The sequence below is a fragment of the Hoplias malabaricus genome, chromosome X1, assembly GCF_029633855.1.
Source record: "Hoplias malabaricus isolate fHopMal1 chromosome X1, fHopMal1.hap1, whole genome shotgun sequence".
Lineage (NCBI taxonomy): Eukaryota > Metazoa > Chordata > Actinopteri > Characiformes > Erythrinidae > Hoplias > Hoplias malabaricus.
In genome coordinates this window covers 21,665,098-21,687,667 of record NC_089818.1, presented here as the reverse complement: position 1 = coordinate 21,687,667, position 22,570 = coordinate 21,665,098, and the positions used below count along the sequence as shown (strand labels likewise).

At 39.9% G+C, this 22,570-nt stretch overlaps 1 protein-coding gene across 1 annotated transcript in view; it reads right to left on the bottom strand.

Moving 5' to 3' along the window:
• LOC136675937 (glypican-5-like) overlaps positions 1 to 22,570 on the bottom strand; it is a 211,387-nt gene that overhangs the window by 174,778 nt on the left and 14,039 nt on the right. The window contains exon 2 of the mRNA XM_066652755.1: positions 16,056 to 16,217. Within this exon, the coding sequence (XP_066508852.1) occupies positions 16,056 to 16,217 (162 nt within the window). The remainder of the gene's footprint in view (positions 1 to 16,055; positions 16,218 to 22,570) is intronic.

Below are 22,570 nucleotides of genomic sequence, written 5' to 3'. Positions count from 1 at the left end.
TCCTATCCCTGAGATCAGTCACTTACTTGGTTCCTTGGACTCTTGACTTAAATAAAAGATAAATAGGCCGTGTTTAAATCAAGAGTGTAATTTTGCATTCGTTACAATGTGCATCGCAGGATTTTCAAACTTGGAACTGACTTGACCTGGAAACGTATGGCAAAAGTCATCTTAAAGGTCACACACTATACCCCTTTTTCACAACTGGACACAGCCCTAACAGCTCTGTTCAGAACGACCGGTTTCAGCCCATGTTCCTTTAAATGAGAATGAGCCACAGTTCAGTTCATCACGAGAGCCCAGGAGTGAGGAGCAAGGAGCAGAAGCTAGGGTTAGGGTTGTTCACTTAGATAAGTAGAGCACTGCTTTTTAAAGCAACACTAGCTTGTATTTTTACCTTAAGATTACAGCTTCAAAATCACTGTGGTGCTTCACTGACCTTTAATAGAGAGAAAAGAGTCTCTCATGTTGCTACTCCATGCTCAGAACTGCAGAAACTGCGCTGTGTAACTTATGAGTGAGGGTAGGAAATCACTTCCCCTCCCTCATCCCTCTCCACTCTTTTAAGGACATTCATATAAAAGTGAATTATACATTGCGCAAATGCAGTGGGTGCCCAGGAGTAAAAATACCAAATTTTATGTAACGTTTCTTTAAATGGAGGAAACAAGAAATCTGTATTACACCCAACATCTCTTTATTCTCTCAGATTTTAATCACACAAATCTATGTGATTACACAAGGCAACCCTTCACATTCTTATTTTTTTGCCCCATTCATTTAGAGTCCATTCCACTGTCCTCCAGCTGGAGACAGCCTTGTGAGTCAATTGAGGAATTCAACACAGATGGAGTCGAGACTACCAAGAGACACTGTTGTAGTAGGTGTTGACAGCAGCTCGCTGCTAATAATCCACATCCGTCCCGAAGTTTGGACCAAACCTCGGCTTTAATTCACCGGCTTATCTATTCAGGACTGAATTAAGTGGGGTACAATGAGGCTGTATTTGGCTCCCGTTGACCATTTTTTCATCTGCTGTTCCTCACTGACCCACTTCGGCCGTGCAACATCCCTGTCCGTAATCCCTTGCTCAGTGGGCCGGTCAGCAAGCCGAGGGATGCGGTCCGGTCCGAGACACGAGGGCGCTTCACCCGCCCATCACCCGTCACCCCCAAAAGCCCCTTAATCCCACCAGGAGCTCCAGTTTCAGACCCCTCGCATAGAGACATGAGGCACACATGGCTGCTCCGCTGCTGAAATAACCTGCTTTTAGGGGGACGAACTTAACACGCACACACACACACACACACACACACACACACACACACACAAATTACAGCAGCCATAACTAAGAACAGCACACATTAACCATGTAGTGAAGGACCTGGATCTATGTTGCTGACCACTGTGGAACCAGCCAGACACAACAAACGCTCTACACTTATGTGTGTGTGTCTCTCTCTCTCTCTCTCACACACACACACACACACACACTATGCCCTACTCCCCAAATCCCAGGCCCTGTCAGGAGGTGAACAGGTGGACTGGACTCGGGAGTATTATGGAAGGTAATATGCTCCTCATCTCTCCGTCAATATGCCTGCAATTAAGATGGCTGCTCGACGATATCAAAACCCTCCAAGACAAACAATTCCTGAGATGCCGTGCTGTAATTCTGCGTCAGGTCTCATGGGGAGAAATCTGATCTTGGGGAAAGGTTGGGGGGGCGAGGTAGAGGGATGCTTGTGGAGATGAGGTAGGATATTTGCATGAGAGCAGGGTGTGAATCGCAGGGGGGTTCAAGGGGTTTAATTAAGAGTTCAACCCCCAAAAGGAGCAAAGTGTGGAAAATTAATCAAGAATAAAAATACGGAAGTATCAAGGCAACGGACTCTTGTGAAATGGACAGCTAGCTTTGAATCAGGTTCATTAAAACGATAATTAAATCTATATCCAGTTTTTAAATATATTTATATTTTTTATAGAAAGATTTGATGATGAATATTCACGAATATGAAACCAAGGGGAATGACCCTGTTTTTAGTTAAACTACCATTTTATTGCTATTATTTCTATTAAAAGATAGAAAAGATAAAAAATAAATAAATACGTTTAGCAAAGTGGAATTAAAACAATAATGTGTTTACAAGATAACTGCGGTTGCAGTTTATATAACAAGAGCTAAACTTAGCCTCATGTCACAGGAATCTGGATGAGGGAAAAGTTGTAATGAATGAATGAATGAATTAATTAATCAGTATTACGCACCTATGAAGCAGGAAGAAAGCTGTTGATGCTTTTCAACATTTTTGAAAAAAACCCAAAATGTTATTTGTGTAAAAACTCCAAAATGCCATTTTCTACTGTGAGCAGAGAGAGAACGCCTAGCATACTTGGCCGAGACACTTTGTTTTTATTTTTTTTTACCGATTAACAGACACTGGGCCTTCATAAACACATCAGACCGGTTTTGAGCACACAAACAGAACTGAGAGCTAGCAAATGATGAGGAAACATCCTCTGAATTTTCTAAAAAGTCATTTTTAATTAAAATTGTGAATGTTGCCTTTAATATGTAACCACTCCCATACGAGTGAACAAATCTGTAGAGTGTAAGTTCATTCAGGGACAACAAAGCAGATCAGACCAAAGCGGTCAGGATTGCTCAATGTAGACTTACAATGTAGTCCATCAACATACTGCCCTGGAAGCGCACTTTGATTTGGTTGAACAAGAAAAGCCTTGAGGGGGCAGTTTAAAGATACTCACAATGCAACTGAAAAGAGTATGAGGTAGAGTAAGCTAATGTGGGGACAACACCCAGGTGACCTAACCACACCCTCTCACCTCACACATATGACATCTCCACAGGATGTGACCTTGTAAGTATATATCCTCTAACATGTCAAGGGGTCATCCCTGTATGAAATTAGTAATTAATGCAGGTATATACATACACACACAAGGCCATTGTGCAAATTTATTTGTTCAGATTTATTCATACAGGCTTCTAGTAGCTTAATTTACATATAAAGTTTATGTCCTGAGGAGTAAACAGAATCTTTAAGTTTAACCGAATTTAAATGCTACATCAAACTTGCAAGGCCAGACTGGTTTCCATTATAGAGCCCATTTCACATATTTATTTTTTTATTTACACATGATCTGTCATTTGTTACACATTCTTAAAAACACCAGTTTAGTCTGCCTCTGCCTTTTCCTACTTTTCTTTGTATTATTCCCTTTATTCATAACATTGTCCCCATTTGCTATTCAATTTTCCCATCCTCTTCACTCTATTCATCCAGTGTTCCATTTGACCTCACCTTATTAGCATATCTTACATCATCCAACTCTGGACTGGACTGGACAGGCCTGAAGCGATGTTTTATGGCTGCTCTTATTGAAGTGCACAGCTTGCATGTCCAGCCTTTATGGCGTGGGGACAGCTGTGTTGGCCTAAATCACTGCGGTCTGTTAAATTGAAAAATACAGTGACTAACTAAACCCAGAGGGACTCTGAATGCCAGCGCTAGTGACCATACGTCCCTGTCACAGCCACAGCAGCTGGTCAGCAGAGGATGGAGCAGGGTCCATTCCCATCGTGCCGCAGTTTCCAGGGACACCATAGCTAAGCAGCAGGTGTGTGCTGTGAAGCCCTGGCAGCGTCAAGATCACGCTGGAGAATGTGCGCAACATCCTGTCTGACTTCTCACTCTCTACTGCACAAAATCAGAGAACATTCTTTTCATTCATTTTATTTGTAATCAAAACCTCCACTGAGAATAAGTTTTTCATCTCAACACTGATTATAACGATGTAGCAGAAATGTACACAGACACAAGCAATAATAGGTGTCTTTGTCTTTTGCTTATATTAAATTTGATATATAATTAATAAACTGCTTTTCAGTGCATTTACACAATTTGGTGGATAGAACAGGTAGTGTCTCTGTTACACAGCTCCAGGGGCTTGGGGCTAAGTGTTCTAGTCACGCTCCGGGTGAGTGCGAGGAGTGTAGTGTGTTCTCCCTGTGTCTGCGTGGGTTTCCTCCGGGTGACTGTCTGTGAGGAGTGTGGTGTGTTCTCCCTGTGTCTGCGTGGGTTTCCTCTGAGTGATTGTCTGTGAGGAGTTTGATGTCTTAGAGACTATGAATGAATGAATGAATGAATTTCATTAAACACCAAGGTACTGTTTTTTTTTAATGTTTATTTATTAACTGTACTTATTTTTTTAAAGAAAAACAAATACTGTTAACAACCAAAAAAAATAAAAGGAATTGGGAAAACAAAAACAACTATGGGAAAAAAAATCTAATGGAATTTGGGGAAAAAAAACTGTTTTCATAGTGCCTTATTTTTCCCCGCTGCCTTCAGAAAACAATGAAATCATCAAGCCATTCTGATCTGATCCCCCTGTGGTGTTAAGTGAGACTTTAAGGGAGATTTTAGAACTGTATGACCCCTCTTCTGAGACTCTCCGATCTCAGCACTGGTCCTGCATTTACGTGAGTGTGTGCTCACGTTTAAATAAGTAAAACAAACAAAAAGTTACAATACAAGAACAAAGTGATGCTGTGACCAAAGCACATTATTACCATCACAATTTGGCCGTTGTCAAAGTTATACAGATCTTTACTCTTGCCCACATCAACTTCTAGGACTGGCTGTTCACTTGCTGCCTAATTTATTCCACCCCTCGACGGCGACACAAATGAAATAATCAATGTTATATATTTCACTGGTCCGTGGTTTTAGGCTTGTGGCTGAATCTTGTGTGTGTGTGTATATATATTTATAAAATTGACAAAACACCATTGTTTATTTTTCATATTTAACAATCTGTTCTCCCTCTGTCTTTTTTTCCCTGTTTCTCAGTATTTCTGCAGTCAGATGAAGGAGACAGAAAGCCTCAAAGGAGTCCAAGTGCGAGACCTACCCTAACTCCTAATTTCCTATATTTCTCTCTCTCTCTCTCCCTCTGTCTTTGTCTACCTCTCTCCCCCTGTCTCTCTCTCTGTCTACCTCTCTCTCCCTCTCTCACAGTCTCCATCTCTCTCTCTCTCTGGGATCAGTCCTCATCCAGCTCCACACAGGAAGCAACATGGCGAGTCCAATTAGTGAAAGGATAAGTCTTTGGAGCAGCAGGCGGATGGGAGTGGAGAGGAGACGAGCCGTTCGATTACACTGCCTCTCTGGACCTGTGAAGTCATGCGGTTATGGCTGGAGACCAGAGGGAACAGCAGAATAACAATGATGGGAAAAAAGAAAGAAAGAGAGAGAGAGAGCAAAATGGAGAGGGAGAGGGAGACGTCTCCCTGGCAGCCGTGTCGTCTGCGAGACGTGAGGGATCCCCACTGAGTCTAAAGCCTGTTGGCGTGGTGCCCATGCAGAGACGCTAGGACTGCATGCAGCCTCAATCCAGCCACTCTGCACTGACCACGACAATGCCACACCTACCGCACAGAGAACAAGCTGAGACGTGTTCCGTACAAATTACACATATCCGTGTATCACACACTGAGGTTAAACAGTCCACCTGACAGCCATCCAAACTAAAACTCAACAGCAGACTGCACCCAGTCCCCAGGTTTTCCAGATATGTGCTTCTCTTAACAGACAAGAAGTACTATAATATATAGGGCTGGTTTCCCAGACAGGGATTAGGCCTAGTCTTCATTGAAAGGAGGATTTAGTCCAGGACTAGGCTTAATCCCTAACTGGGAATCCATCCAATAGTGTGCAGTCTACCAATCGGAATCAGTTCAAAAGTCGCATAAAATTACAGACCATTCATAGTCCTGTTTACAAGCACAGCAACATTCATCCACTCACGCCATCTCTTTTATTAAGTAAAGTTCAGTCTTGTTTATGTCTCCTTTATCCGAGCCCCACTCTGCTTTTTCATGGGGACAATCTGAAATTGTTAGTTATTATGGCAATAAAAAACTAGAGGATAAGCGAGTTTCTAGTTCTTGAATTATATCATGTCAAGGCCAGGCAGTAGAAAAAGTTGATGAAAATGTGTATATGTGAATATAAGTAAAGCTAAATACCTGCCAGTACAATCACTCCTTACATCAACCTGTGTAATCTCCCTTTTCCCATGGGTTAAATTTTATTTTTTCTTCTTCTGATAACACTCTCCCAGCTGAAGTCCAGAGAACTCTTCCATTTTCATATTGTTTCACTGCAATGAACTATGGAAAAGTGCATTCCGAGGCTAAATAAGGTGCACAGCAGTGCCCAAACTCCTATTTTATCCAATGCGATGGCAGATCTGCCTGTTAAAATGCATCAGGACAAGATTAAAATTATTAGACGACCACTGGGGTCATTGAAAACAGTTGGTAATACAGCCTGTAATTTTCTCAGAAGACGCCAGGGAACTAACACAGACATGGCCCTGGAAAATAGAGAATTACACCAGGACGCCATGAAAATTATATTCCGTCCTGACAGGGCTTTAGGCGTCTTTTCTCTCCATTTTTTGATGTTTTTGTCAAGTACTTTTTATGTTCATTATGGTAGCAATGAATTACAATTTAGTTATTTGTTAGGATGAATGTGTTTGTGCCACGTGTCCATTCCACTCCTGCTCTTATCAGTTTTCTCAACTGGACGTTTGATTCTGGTGATGGAGCATGGGTTTGTATTTAGATAAATAAAGACAGGAATACAATAACTGGACCAAAAAACTTGATATATTACATATACTTGCAAGTCTAACATAAAGGAAATGTGTAAACACAGAAACAAAAGCAAATGCAATTCCTTCTTAAGACGCATCAAGCAAGTCTTAAAAGAAATGAAAAAAAAAAAAATAGATGACAAACCTCAATGAATGAATCTAATTAAGTTTAATTGCGGAAAGCCATAATCGGAGCTGGCCGCAGGCTCGTAAAAGTAGACTTTGCTTATTAAGACATTACCCACACTATTAAACTATGATGGAGACAGCAAAGCAGACATGGAAAGGTCAAGGAGTTATAACCCCGCCAGCCCTTGTTCTTTCAAGTCATTGGCCCGAGTCCAGTCGTCTGAAAATGTCTCTCTTCCAGTCTGATGAACAAAATCCCAAACACAAAGTTCATGCTCTAAACTCTCCACAATATCCGCTTTACAGACTGCGTTCAAAACCACAAAAAGCCCTTTAGGAGTTTAAAATGACTGTGTAAAAGCAGAGGAAACACTGAAATGTGCAGCATAAAGGCACTGCAGGACCAATTTGCTTTGAGATGGAAATACAGTTGCTTTAAAAGTACATCAGCTGTGAACAGGCAAGTTCAAATGTGCATGCACAGTTTATATAATCTCCACAGAAAAGAACTGATCAACAGAGTGGGAGGCTGTGGAGCAGCTGTAGATGAGGGTGAATTCAACCCTCTTCATGCTAAATATTAACTAAAATGTTCTAAATCAATAGAACTGAATTCTGCCAAGTGACTGGGGAGAAACCTCACCTCTAAGCATTACATATTTAAGATTGCTTCATATGATCTGAGGCTAATGTGATTTAGGCAATTGTTTTACAATAGGGTATGATTTTCCGCTAGTTATTAGTCACTTTAGCTTCATAGTTCCAGTGCAAAATTGAAGTCATCAGCAATGTCTGGAGTAAATATGTATAATTCTAATGTTTTCTTCAGCTCACAGTGAGTAGATAAATCAGCCAAGGCTGAAATGGCTATACAACCTTAATCTACTGCAGACTCAGACGGCTCTAGGCCTTCTGCCACTGTGCGAATAGGAGAGAGACAACACTGTTACTCTGCAGATCAGGCAGTCTAAGCTCCACTATGCGATCAGTGTGTGGCCCAAAAGCATGATCAGTCTTTATTCATAAAGAATGAATGGAATATTAACAGAATTTAAGGGAACGTCTACGATTGTGGGGAAATACTGTTCTCTATGGTTTGTTTACATTCAGAAGCTCAGGGTCTTTTAAGGTGGAATGATATGTTTGAGGACAAAATCAATCGTTATATGTTCATGGCTGAATTTTAACGCCTGTGTACATTTTTATTAACTGTTTGAACTACCACAGAGACTCATTTACTACTCATGTTGTGTAGTTTTGTTGCACTTTCTGTCTGTGTTTACTGTCATGCTGTTAGTGCTCTGCCCAATTCTAAGTCAGTTCCATCTACTGCTAAAGTAAGTGAATATTGTTGATATATGGAGTAGGAATAGAGCAATATCCTCATCCCAGCTCATGTTTTTCAATGTTTGTAGGTCTCTTTGCTGTCTAAAAAGCTGTTTTGTGAGCAGAGAGATAGAAAGCCTAGCATACCAAACAAAGCCGAATCCCAAATGTCTCTTTACACACTCTGTAGGGCACAGTGTAGGTCATAATACACTCACGTAGTGACAAAAAATATTTTAGTCAGCTACAGAGTTCACGTTTCCCAGGCAAATTAGTGTCTAATTACTGTCTGGGTGCAGTATTATTATCTGTGATGTGCACTATGTAGGGAGCATAGCACTATATAGGAATATAATCCCTTTACATTAAAGAGATGAACATATTTATCCTCTCCTATAGATAGGCTTTGGAGATACACTTTGGATTTTGTTACAACAGGAACAAAGCAGTGTATGGCCAGGTCTCTATTACAAAAAGTATATAAAGTCACACCAACATTCTGAGGCAAGTATGTGTATGAGTGTGTGTGTGTGTGTGTTTTAGCTGTGAACAATGCCTGTGCCCTCTATGTCCCTCCAGTCCTCTCCTACAGCCTTGGCCTCCCAAGCATCTGATGAGTAAAACTCCCATTGCCTATGAACCAAAACATCTCAGCCATTTCACTAGCCTTTCAAACACCTCCTCCACGGCTCCAGCTGATCCCTCATTCATCCCAGCCATAAAAGGCAAGTCCACTGTAAGGAGACTGTAATCATCACTATTGTTTTAACATTCCTGATTTCTCTTCCGGCTCTGGTGATATATGATCTCTCTCCCAGCATTCTCCACATATGCTTTAAGGTGTTACTCAAATGTTCGATGACAAGGCACGGTACTCCTCTCAGCACCAACAGAAAAGAGTATATACATGCGTATACAAAGGAAGAAGAAAAAAAAAAAAAAAAAAAAAAAAAAAAACTATCACAGTGAACTAAAATCTGAAATGCAGTTTGTTCCAGCTTTCCAATGTGATTGGCTGAGATACAGTATGAGCCACAATATCACCCAATCATAATGTAAGTTGTAATTAATTAATTCATTGTCTGTAAGCCCTTATCTAGTTCAGGGTCGCGGTGGGTCTGGAGCCTACCTGGAATCACTGGGTGCAAGGCAGGAACACACCCTGGAGGGGGCGCCAGTCCTTCACAGGGCAAGACAGACACACACACATTCACTCACACACTCACACCTACGGACACTTTCGAGTCGCCAATCCACCTGCAACGTGTGTTTTTTTGGACTGTGGGAGGAAACCGGAGATAACCAGATAAATTGCATTTGCTTATTTGATTACATTCATGCATTCTCATCATTATGTTAATTAAATTAGATTAAATAAGTAATACTGCCCTTGTAGAAAGTGTGACACAGGGTGACACACTCACACGTTCACACCTACAGACACTGAATCGCCAGTCCACCCACCAATGTGTGTTTTTGGACCGTGGGAGAACACACCACACTCCTCACAGACAGTCACCCGGAGGAAACCCACGCAGACACAGGGAGAACACACCACTTAATAATATAAGGTTTTAATACAATTCTACCAGAGCAGCCCTCAACAAAACACTGTCAGTCCATCTTACTTCAGCAGGAAAAACACTTTAAATTAAACAAAATCTGCATTGTACTGAAGCTAATAGAAACAGATTGCAGCTCCCACTGGCTGTGACTACTTGGATGAATTATATTTGCATAAATTCATTATCTGTAACAAGTTTATTTGATTGTCTGAAGTATACTGACGGCTGTATCTAAATCCCAACGTGACAATTACAAATACAAAGCGTCTTAGGTGATTTGTCAGCAATGGCCCCTAAACTTGTTTAAATATGCTGTCGTTGTCATAATAGGTGTGTAAATTGCATCAGCGTAAAGAAACAGCACTTTCTCTGAGATACCGTGTTTTCTATCTCTATATAAAAGATGCACATCATCCTATATTTCTGGACGAATGGTAGATGCAAAAGTTCAGATCAATAACCATAAACCAGACTGCAGCTGACATTTCTAGCCGTGTTTCATGACTGCATGTATTAGTTTCAGATTTGCTCATTCACATATTTTACAAATCAAAATAAATACATGCAACAGCCTTCTTTATGGAAAAGAGCGGATTAAAATGACAGAGGTTAAGTGCTCATGTTTTACACCGGCTTTAAAAGGTTAGAGGACAGGACCTCTCTCGAGCACAAATAGTTCTGTGTAACCGTCAATAGCTGACTCGACTGTTGCCTGAATCCATTAACTAAGTCTTAGAATAAAAGCTTTGTGTAAATAAATACGACAATTAAAGTGTCACTACAGTGAAAGCACATTAAAGCAAATTGCTCCTGATTAAAGGAAGTGACAGAATCCTCATTGGCTCAAGTTTTCAAACGGCCTCTAATCGCAAAGTCTTTCATAGTGTTTCAGAATTCTTTCACTCATTGTTTTTCTTTTTTAATGTGTGTAAGTGCTTGTTTTTGTATATTTAATGGACAAGAATGGATAGCTCTCTGGTGTGTGGGTTGAACAGCATGAAGACTCATGTCAGCCTTGCTCTGTTTTCAGTGCTCGTAATTCAAATGTACAATATGGCTAAACATGTTCGGACACTCCCTAAAGTAGCTGAATCATGAAGCCAGTTATTTTATGATGCAACCATGGCCAACAGCTGTTCAGTTCCACTCACGCTGCTCATAAAATCTCCACAGAAACTTATAGTCCTCAGTTAGGTCACCTTGCCCAATGCAAAGTGTGGGCTAGAGATGTATAAAGCCTTCAGCAATTTTTCTGGAGTACTGGAGCACCATATAATATTTAGATATTTTTTTTAATGAAGTCTACAATAAATTAATAAGAACATGAAAACATGAGGGTATTATGACAAATTCAATAATTGTAAACAATCAAAATATTGAAAGATGGCTGAATATTCTTGTTTTAATTGTATATGTTAATTTTATATTCAGTGTTCTGAGGGTTTCACTGATATTTACATAATCATACAGAATAGGGAACATAGAATCCCAAATTTGAGTGCATCTGAATGAATGCTGTAGTGTGTGTGTGTATCTCTAATTATGTTTCAGCCTTCATTCACTCACACTGGGGTGGACACACATCAGTGAGTGTGTAGTGAGTGTCAGCGGTGGCCAGCTTGTTCTGCCAAAGCAAACAGGAGGCGGTGGAACACTGAGCAGCTTCATTAAAGGTCTACGACTCGCGGGAGCTCTCGCTTTCAGCTGCAGCTTTCCGCCAACACGCACCAGAACACAGACTCTCACACACACACACACACTCACACACTGCAGGCCACTGGAGGAATAACTGCAATCCAGCAGAATCTTCACATAACTCAATTACTGCTAATTGATCCGTATTTATATTACACTTCTTAATACACAGTAGATCGCAAAATAATACCCCATGTCTTGAACACATTCTTAAAGCTGGACTGATGGGGTGAACCTATAGCATTTAACATGTCAAAATAAGGAGACTTGCCCATCAATCATTGTGCAAGTAGAGAAATTTGGGAAAATTCCCATTAATATCTTTAAACTGATTAATTAAAATAAAAAATATCATTAACTGTCAGAAATACATGCAGTCTAATCAGAGCTTAGACTTATTGCTAACGAATTTGACTTTGACGGTGCTCAGTATGACAAATAGTAAGACCTGAAGATGGTTTGTGCGGCTAGAGATCAGCTCCTCATCAGGGGTAAACACACTGGGCTACACACATAAAATACCTTAGGCAAGACTCCAAATACGACAATATCCATTCAGCTGCAGCATGAAAAAATGCTAAGTCATTCTGAACAACAGCATCTGCCAAATGCTGTAAATGTTTATGTCAGTACAAGATTTGACAAAAATGGTCAACCTGCCAGCTACAACAGCTTATGCTGAAAAACTGAAAAAAAAAGAATCTTCCCACCAAACAGTGTAAAACAAACAATCTTAATTAACAATATTAAGTATTGTTTACTGGTCATTAAGTGCATGAGAATTTGACATTATAAACAGCAGGTCATATTTTCACACAATATCAAACTACAAAACATCAAAAATGAAGATAATAAAGTTTTGTACTTAATGAAAATACATTAAGGGGAGAGTTGATAAAGTACATTACACAGTAGCTGCCATTGCCAACGTAATGAGCCACAAACTGTGTCAGATCAGTTATCTTATGTTGTAGTCCAGGTTGTAGCTGAACTGAAGTAGGGTGCTTGCTCATCCAGGCTATGGGACACTATAAAACAAGTATAAAATTAGGTAGCTAAATCATTCATTAGCTAAAGGTCGCTAGGTAATCATAGCTGATGATATCTGCTACTTTTATTTGTTGTAATTTATGACAGATAATTTAGTACTAGTATGCTGGGCTCTGCAGCCCAGATGATGTGCATGTATTTTGGGACTTGGCTTTGGACGAAACACTGACAGAGGGACTATATTTATTGGGCTCCTCAGTTTCAAACAGCTAACTTTAGATGACTTCCTGTTTTTTAATTTAGAACATACTCGACCGATTTTAGAGCAAAGAGTTATGCTAATATGTATTCCTGCATAATTGTGTTTTATGCATGTATACGGTTTTACACAATTCCTCAATTGTATGCAACAAAAGGTTATTAGCCAGTTGGCTTTAGTTGCTTCCTGTCCAACTCTGTGTCTCACAAAAGCTAAGCCACAGTTTAGAGTTCATGCTACGTTTGAAATTTGCGTCTGGATTCAATTGTTGTTGTTTCTGAACTAAAGAACCAACGCAATGCCAATGTCAGAAAAGCCTGCCAATTGGACACAAATTCAAAACATTAGATGTGTCAAGATCAACTGTTTATTGTGTCGTTATGAAGTTAGACTGCACCGGTAATCCTAGCATTAGCAAACAGTCTGACAGAATTTGGGAGTGGATGATTGAAGAACATTTTCAGATAATGGGTGTGTGTGTGTGTGTGTAAATAAACCATCAAACACATTCTCCAGGATGTACAGATGTCAAAGTCTCTTTTACAGAGGATTACATTAGCATTACCACAAAATGAAAATTACACGGAGAGGCTACATTGCAGTTTGCTAAAAAGAAAGGGGAAAAAAAATACCCACAAATATACATTCTACCTTATGGCTTATGACAGATGAGAGGAACATTTACTTTGTACCAGCATGATGTAATGAATATTGTAAAAAGGAGAAGAGAGTTTGTATAGTAATTCCACACACTTGTTGACAGACTTGTATTGTTGTTTGGTGCTAGCAAATGCCTCCAGGCTCAACACCATCTTTCCACGTTAAAATACTCAAACTGGGATTAGTGCTGGAGCTTGTGCACATGAAAGTGTAAGATTTATGTCAACAAGTGAATGGTGTAAAATATGAGCAATTATGCGGCCTAGAATTACAACAATATATAAAGCAAAGAAATGAATGTATTTATAACAGTAAAAGTCACCACAGAACCTTATAGAAACTATCAAATTGAAACTAAGTTTAATTATCATTTATTAATTATTTTTCTGTAACTGATTTATCCAATTCAGGGTCACTGTGGGTCCTGAGCCTACCTGATATCACTGGGAGCGAGGCAGGAACACACCTTGGATGGGGTGTCTGTCCATCACAGTAAGGTTAAATATGAAATGTTAATATTAATTTATCTTGGCTTTTACAGATGGTATTTAAATAATTATTAATGTTGCTTCAGAAATGCAGCAATGACTACACCAAGTCTTTAAAACGAAATCACCAAACTCTTGACTTTAGCTCTATACGACCAGAGTTAAAATTTGAGTTGCAAGAACCGTGAATTTAATTATAGATTATGAAAAACCATGTGTTAAGTTTCAAATGAGGAAAGTTAACCTATATAAAAAAGGTAGATCAATTAGAAGCAACAAAACACTGTCTAAAAGATAAAAGACACAACTGAAAGTCTGGTACTCAGCATTCTGTTTTCAAAATAAAAGCGTTAACTTCCTGGACATATATAGACAGGTCTAGGCCGCAGTTCAAATTACGGGTCAAACAAAATGACTACAAGGTAATTTACCCAAATCATTCAGCCCTCGTGTTACACAAAAAAACAGGGTTCTTCTAAGAAATGCCAAAGGAGGACTACTTTGGTTCCCTTGCAACAGGCGGTTCTTTAAAGGAATATTTTTTGAAGAGCATTTTTTAAACGGTAAAAGACCTCCAAAAATGATGCTTCTATTTATTTATTTATGTATTTATGTACTCCTGAGAACAATCAGCAATTATTTCTTAGACTGCATCAAATTCTTTACATATTGTATTTATTACAATAATCTATTCTCTCATTCTTCTTTTGCATCAGTTCATTTTGTTCTGCGCCGCAGTGGAAAAGTCCACAATGGAGGAAATGAAAGGGAACGGCCTCAGGGCCGAAATATGCTTTCATTTCCATAATTGTGTAGTTACGTCTGACCTTGCATGCTTACACAGCGGCTGTTTATGTATTTGCGTGGGAGTCTCAGGAATTATAAACAATATTTTACTTTCCATTCCATTCCCAACAGAAGGGACAGTGCTGTGGTTCAATGTTAATTTGGCCACAAGTGAAGGGCTCTGACATAGCCAACGGCTACAATATATGATACAATAGGTAGGTCTTTGGACGTGTAAAAGTTAATATAATATATCTAGGGCTAAGAATGTGTAAAACGAAAGATAGCAAGCTCTATGACACCCTCACAAAGAACAGGAAAGACAAACAGTATTCAGAATTACTTTGGTTATTCGCATGCTTATCCAGCTGCTGTAGCAATCCATATTCAGCAGGCGGAGGAACAAAAAGCTTGAAATTGAGTGTGCATCTCTTTCACCATGCCCAGCTAGCCGTCCGGGTGCAAATCAAATAAAACCAGTTCCAAAAACCTCTCCACCAATCAAATACAGCCAAAGCAAACCTTCTGTAGTGTCTCAGCCAATCACATGAAACTAATGCCAACTAATTATCAACTGCCAAAACCTCAAAGAATAAATCTACTGCACCCTCTCCACCAATTGCAAGCAGCCAAACCACAAGCATTAAGGCTAGCATCTGTGTGTCCAGCCAATCGGGAGAGAGCCAGGGCTATAAAGAAGTGTTTGGCTGGAGAAGCAGTGCCCCACTGGGATAGTCCCGAGTTCTATAAAATAACAAAAACATAAAGTATTGTGTTTTCCATTGTTGTGTTTGAATATCGATCAGAAAAGTGGTAGCTGGACTGTGAAGAAACATGTGGTTTGTCCACATTTATATGGAATATGAGTGTTTTGTGGTAGGGGGCCCTAATACACACAATGAACCATCCTGTCAACATTTGTCAGTTAGTGAGAGCTGTTTGAAGCCACTTTAGAGCACAAATATAATGTAAACTACCCGTCCAACCACCAGTCAAAATCATCCACCATGAAACTGACCATCACATCAAATGCATGGCAATCGGTACATCTGCCCTCGCTCATTTCGGCTTTTCTTTTTCTTTTTTTACACACATTACACACAGTATGTTCTACATGTGAAGATGCACTGTGATAGTCCATTTAAAAAAGTGATTTATTTTTTAACAACACCTCCCTTTTAAAAAGATGTATACACATTTGTTTTGGTTCAGCATAGTTTTAAGTAAACCTTAACCAAGATACCCAAGTCTCAATTGTTCCGCAGGTACCTACTTCTGTGTGTGTGTGTGTATGTGTGTGTTTACTTTCCCAAATCACTAGCGTTTGTGTGTGTTCACTGACACGGATGGGTTAAATGCAGAGGTCAAATTTCATTGCAATGTTCATTTCAGTACAATGACAACAAAGCACGATTTCAATTTGATACAATTGATACAACTTAATACAACGCATCCACTCATCCATACCCTGTAAAGCTGTATAGTGTTCCGAGAACAGATACTTGAGTTCGAAGCTGTACGACCTGATGTTCTGCACGAGCTCTTTCACCGCAGCCTCTCTATAACTCTCCTCCATCTTCCGAGTACAGCAGGATGGTCCATCATGTTTACACACCAACAGATCCACATCTGAGAGAGAGAGAGAGAGAGAGAATTCAGAGTGTAGTTTAATTACACACAATATGTAATACAGTGTTTAACATTCACAGTCTTCAGCAAGAGACACCCCCCGCTGGCCAGTGACCACTTTGTCACAGTGCACAGTGATACCATTTCATGCACTAGCTTAGCCATAAGACCCTATTAATAACTTTTTCATATCCTCATTAGAATGATGATCTAATGCTGTGTGCTGTTAGAGCTCCTTAAATTAGGACAGTCTCTCTCTCTCTCTCTCTCTCTCTCTGCGTAGGGGACACACTCTGCGGTCATCCAGACCTGGACCAAGCCAGATCTGGCTTTTTCATTATACTGGGGATGTTAACTCTAAGAAGACTAGAACTATAACTGTCTCTTTGCTACACAGTTCAAATGTGATTAACGTACTTATGACATGAGCAATTACTTTGGTTTGTAGATTCACATTTATTCTGTAATCTGTAAATCACGCAATACGGTCTACGGTGGTTACACTAATGTTAAATGTAAATAAATGAAGCAGTGACTTCATTAAAGCTGTACATTATAATGTATGTGGGTCTGGACCTCTCTGGTGGAAATGTGTGTCTGCACACAACATGGGGAACAAGCAGGACATGGGAAATCATAGCCTATAGGTTTGGTTTCAAGAAGCGGGCTTGGACTTGACGATTGCCAGTTTTATTACCCTGACTGTCTCCTACCTCTTCACGGTTGTGATGTCCTTGAGTGAGGAACCTAACCCTCCACTGCTTTGTACACTGTGCTTAGACAATAAAACGACGTTTACGGTTACCTTTTTAAGTTTCTATTCTGTAAAATGAGCTGTGTTTTGGACACAGTTCTAAACGGAAGAATGTAATTATCATTTGATTATTGTGAGCATGTTGGAAGACCATTTTAAAGGAGAACTCGATTTAAATCTAGTTAAATCATTATATTAAATAATTTAATTAATTGATGTATTGTTATCATCATCATATCACAATCCATATTGGAATTACTGTGTGTTAAGGTTGAGATATATTTGCTGTTTTGTCTGTAAACAACCATCTGCATCATGAACGGATTTGTTCACATATTTGCCTATGTGAGAGTAACTGGAGGCTTCCACTAGAGGGCAGACCAGAGTAAGACACAGTCAATTGCAAACTGGGCTCTGACACAGGCTTCTTCTAAACTTTCCCCCATTGTGATGCGGTTTTTGCCTGCACTGCCCCCTACCTTTTATGCATGTACTGCACCTTGCATTAGCTTTTATTTTCTAAAGATGTGCACAACCAGCGCACCAAACGGATGCAGGATTCGCGACGCAGCCATGATGCGTACGCGAACGTGTAGTTAACAGCATGTATATATCTATCCTTAGAGACCAACTTAATCCTCACCTACCAAGCCCATCAAGCTCAAGCTTATTATTGTGCATGTAAAACAATACCTTATTATTATTATAATCATAATAAAATATATCCTGTTCTAATTCTACACAGATTTGGTATCAGTTAAAGGTTCAGACAGACAGTCAATTTTACCACTTCCTACTTTAAGGACTCAAAGTCATGAAGTGTGAACACAATGTAGAGCACTGAGTGTACAGAAAGTGATCATCCAGGTTTTGTCTCGACAGTGATGAAATAAGGAATATCTCATAACATATACAGTGTGCTATTGTTATGGCTGGCGATAAGTATGACATTAAAGGTTTAATCACACACACACACACATGCACGCCATACTGACATCACTGACCGAATTAGACTCTGTGGTACCAGAGCTCTTAGAGAGTGAGGCCCAGGCTCACACGCAGCACCTTGGCCCTCAGCTGAGGGGAGGGGGTGGGGGAGAGGGGAGAGGACAGAGAAGTGAGATGGGGGCCTATGCGATGAAACCTGAGCCCAAGAAATGTCTCTCTAGCGCACTCTCACTATTCCTCCTCAACTCCAAACCAAGCCTTGTGCCACCCGTTCCAAATCCAGCCCTGAAACACAATAGGGGTGGATAGTTCTCGCCCACTCTCACCCTCTCCCTCTCTCTCTCCATGCCCTGGCCACGCATCACTGTGGCTTAATTATCCAGGACGCACCAGCTGCTGTGTGTCCCAGCAGAATGAAGTCATGACTGATCTCTGTCCCTCTGTCCCTCTTTTTGTATATCACCCTTTCTCTCTTTTCTATATCATCTTTCCGTTCATCTTCAACTTTGGGAGTATCTTCCGTCTCCATCTCCCTTGACAGTCTCAACTTCTCTACGCTTAGCAGTGACCAAGCAGAGAGAGAGAGAGAGAGAGAGAGAGAGAGAATTGTGATACCCTTACCATTCAAATTTATTAAGTGTCACATTATGATTTAACAGATTTTAAGATAAGTGCCATGACCTATGACCCAGATGTTAAGTGTCAAACAACGAAAAATGTTTGCGAAGCACAAATAAATTCTACATTAGTTTTAAACATAACCAGGTAAATTGCATTTGCTTATTAGATTACATTCATGCATTCTCATCATTATGTTAATTAAATTATATTAAATAAGTAATACTGCCCTTGTAGAAAGTGTTTTAACACTGACATATGGGAATAAATATCATCACGAATGAAATGTCATTAATTTTACAATTTCTACTCATATTTTCACTGTGATTTAAGGTATTTCAAAATGAGAAACAGCAACGTTGCACCATCAGTGAAGCCTGGACTGGTCTGACCAGTGTAGTTACAGACAGGGACAGTGAGTGACAGCATAAAGAATTAGAAAGACAAATGGAAAAAGACAGAAAAGAAAGATTACAGAGGAAGAGAAAATAAGGACTCAAACATAAAGTGGGAATAAGGGTAGAGACAGACAGACAGAGACACAATGCTAGGCATTTGGCTCTGCTCACAACATGCTGGCAGTACTGGACAGAAAGAAAATTCTGGAAGCCTCTTCTGTGGTTCGGATGGTTACATGGTACATCAGAAGATGCTGTTTAATGTCCAAACACTCTGAGGAACAGAAACTTGGTTGTCTCAGTGCTGACTTGAGGTTTACAAAGAAACCTGGCCCATTAAAGCCGGTTTGCGAGAGTATAAATGCAATTGAACTGTATGTTTTAGTGTTGAAATGTTCAAATCAGTTCACGGCAGTTTTACAGTGGTGTTTTAACTGCTGCTTTAGTGACGTGTTTAAAATTTGAATTGTTCACGTAGGTTCGTCTAAGGTCAGTTTTCCATTTCTCTCTTAATGGTTATACTCTGGAATCGGGCGGGTGGGGCTGGTTCTGGATGTGTGTAAACAGGCAACTTCCAGCTGGAAGAATTACAGATTGTGGTTTTTATGCTATGAATCACAGTGCATCATTTCCTCATTAGAGAGGATTGAAGTCTTCACTGGAAATAAAAGGCAGCAACATCAAGACCCTGAGGCCAGGTGTCTCAAGTGATTTCATTTTTACTCTTTGAAGCTGAAAAAAACATCATCTAGGTCCTTCCAATTTTTAGAATTACTTTCAAATAGACTCCTGGCTAAAAAACACACGCCAGATACATGAAAGGAAACTAAGGACTGGACGCCAGGGTAACTATGCCAAAGTCCTGCCTGACCATCTTAGTTTCAGCCACATGTACATAGTTTTAATCAGGCCAGAAGCAATGGAGAGAGAAATTCAAGAAGTCTTAATGAGCTTATTAGAGTTTAAATCGAATGATAATGTTACTTGGGGGTGATTTTTTTTTTCCAGAATGCTTTTACAGCAAAAATCAGAGTAGATTTTTTTTTCATATTTTAAAGGATGGATGTAAATAATAATTTTTAGTAATAATATAAAATCAAAATAAAAAATACAACTGTATTTTTGCCCAAATTTACTTCCCAATTTAGTCTGTTCTGATTCCCCCATCAGCCAGGTCTCCAACAACCACATGGTGCCACCAAAATGAGAGGACGGAGGTTAGCTAAATGTGAAGAAAAGAAGTGAAGGATGTAATCAAACCTTTTAAAACTGCTACTAGCACATCACAACTGGACAGCTGAACACGCTTGAAGGAGAACACTAACTGCCCAGTTCTGTCCTTAGCTCTAGCAGTCACAAGAGTGTTAGTGAGCATCTGTGGAGATTACAGAGACACTCAAAACATCTGTATCAGTGTCTACTTTACAGTACCTGAATTCACTAATTCTTAGGTGTATCTTCAAACCTTTGGACACAGTGCATAGCATAAGCATCCAGGAGGGGAGTTGGAGACTGTTCTATGTTATCACTCCATTTTATTTTTAACTGCAGTGTTAATGTAACATTAACCACTCATATGGATACACCAACTTCCCAATAGGATTTGTCCTGTGCTGCATCTGTGGAAGAGCATGTGGAATGCTTGACGATGTGTTAAGATGTTTGGTAATGCCACATTACAGTGCTGCTCTCACAAACATGCTGCATTCTTGGAGTCTTTGTACTTTTTCTCCCTAAGCATCCCACAGCTAATAGATACCACAATGGCTTATACAACCCAACATAAGCCAGAGAAATCGCAGGGTTGCATTTGTCCGAGCTCGAGGAGGGTGACTTAACAGAATGGCATTCACAGCACTGGAAAAGGGGAATCCATTACCCACGAAGGAAATTTCCTTTAGAAGGGTGGGCTACCTTAGCTTAACGTGAGAAAAAGCAATAAATGTCAAAACTAAGTGAAAAAACAAGGAAAAACACACTTCAGTGATAATACTAATATGTCAGTGCAAAGGTAACAGACGTTTAAAAAATTGTTCTACATTACGCAAACATTCCGTGCCGTTTTCTCCTTCCAACTCACATTGATCAGGCTCCCATTTGTTTCGCAGTCGGTGATGTATGTTGTTTTTTTCAGGAAGACCAAGAGCAGCAGTTTTCCATCTCCATCCCCAAGTAAATTCACATAATGAACAAGCACTCTACTCTTACCAGAACCTTGTCTATTCGCTGGTTTCTCTTAAGTGATATGTCCCATATTTAAATCTGTCCTGTGAACCATTACCACCTTGAGAACCCTACACCCACTGCCACCATTTTAGGACCCACTGACCCAGAGCAACACTATTTTCCTCATTAATTTGGTCTCATGCTGAATCAAACATATAAAAGGTCTCCTGAAGGCCTAACCAATGGGAATTTTGTTCTTTTTTTTCCCCTTTTTGATTGTATAATGTTCTATGGGCCTTTATAAGATTGTAATCCTTGAATATTGAAAATTAACCTAAATTAATAATGAAATAATTAGTACTAGATCTTATTGTAGAGTCTAAAAATAAATATTTATTATTGTTTTTTTTCCACCAAAATCATTACATCTATCTATAACAGGAGGCCTAAAAAGCCCCTTAAATTCCATACTATAGGAATGTAGCCAACAGAGATTTTTAAATACGTCCCTATCATTGCTAAGCAGCTTCATTCTGAACAACAGAGAAGGTGCTTCCTCGCTAGGGATCGGCTGAATGCCTTTAGCTTTACATTCATTGATCCTTGTTATAACACACAGAGATAATGCTGACCTCCCCAGGGTAAACGCAGAGTATGTAACTAGATACATCTCAAAAATGACATATTTGTATTAGAAAGCCTGTTTTGATGGTTTCTCTCTGAAGTTGTGGCTGAGCAGACGTTCCCTCAGCTCCTCTTGACTGAGGAGTTCATGCTCAGCTTCTAAGCCCCTAATCACCCACAGGTGACAAATGCCCGCTGCTTAATTGGCTGGATTAGCTCTTAATTCCATTCTCATTGCTCAAGACCAGTGTGACCCCTGCATCCTCAGGGTCAAAGCTGAAAAGCTTCTCACTGAATTTCCGAGCTGAGGCAGTGGGGTCAGGGAGAAAAATTAGTGATCCACGCAAAATCCAAAGCGCAAAACCTTTACGGAATGTTAAATACTGTTATGATTTCAATATTTACATGGACTTCACATTGACTTTAGGGGAGTGGAGGGGGATTTAAGCAATTTCCTGATCATGCTGTTTTTGGGTGTATATATGTAGGATATATGTATATATTTATTTTTCACCAAGCCTGGAAGACTTTAATCTTTGAAGGAAAACCAAGTAATTAGCAGCAGAAGTAGTCACACTGATAGTAAGCTCTCATTTCTCTTTCCATCACAGGAAGTTCTCGTTCCTTTCAAGTGCTGGCATACGCTGGAAACCATCAGCGTGTTTACCTGGACCTGTGTGTTTGCTCGGCGAGAGCTCATGCTGACTGAGAAAATATTTCTCCAAAGGACTGGGCAGCAATGCTGCTTTTCTGCAGACCTCAGGCGTGCGCCTGCAGTATTTGGCTTTATTGTAGCTGGCAGACAGTCAGTGTGGCAAACCTAGAGTCTGCAAACGAAAAAGGTG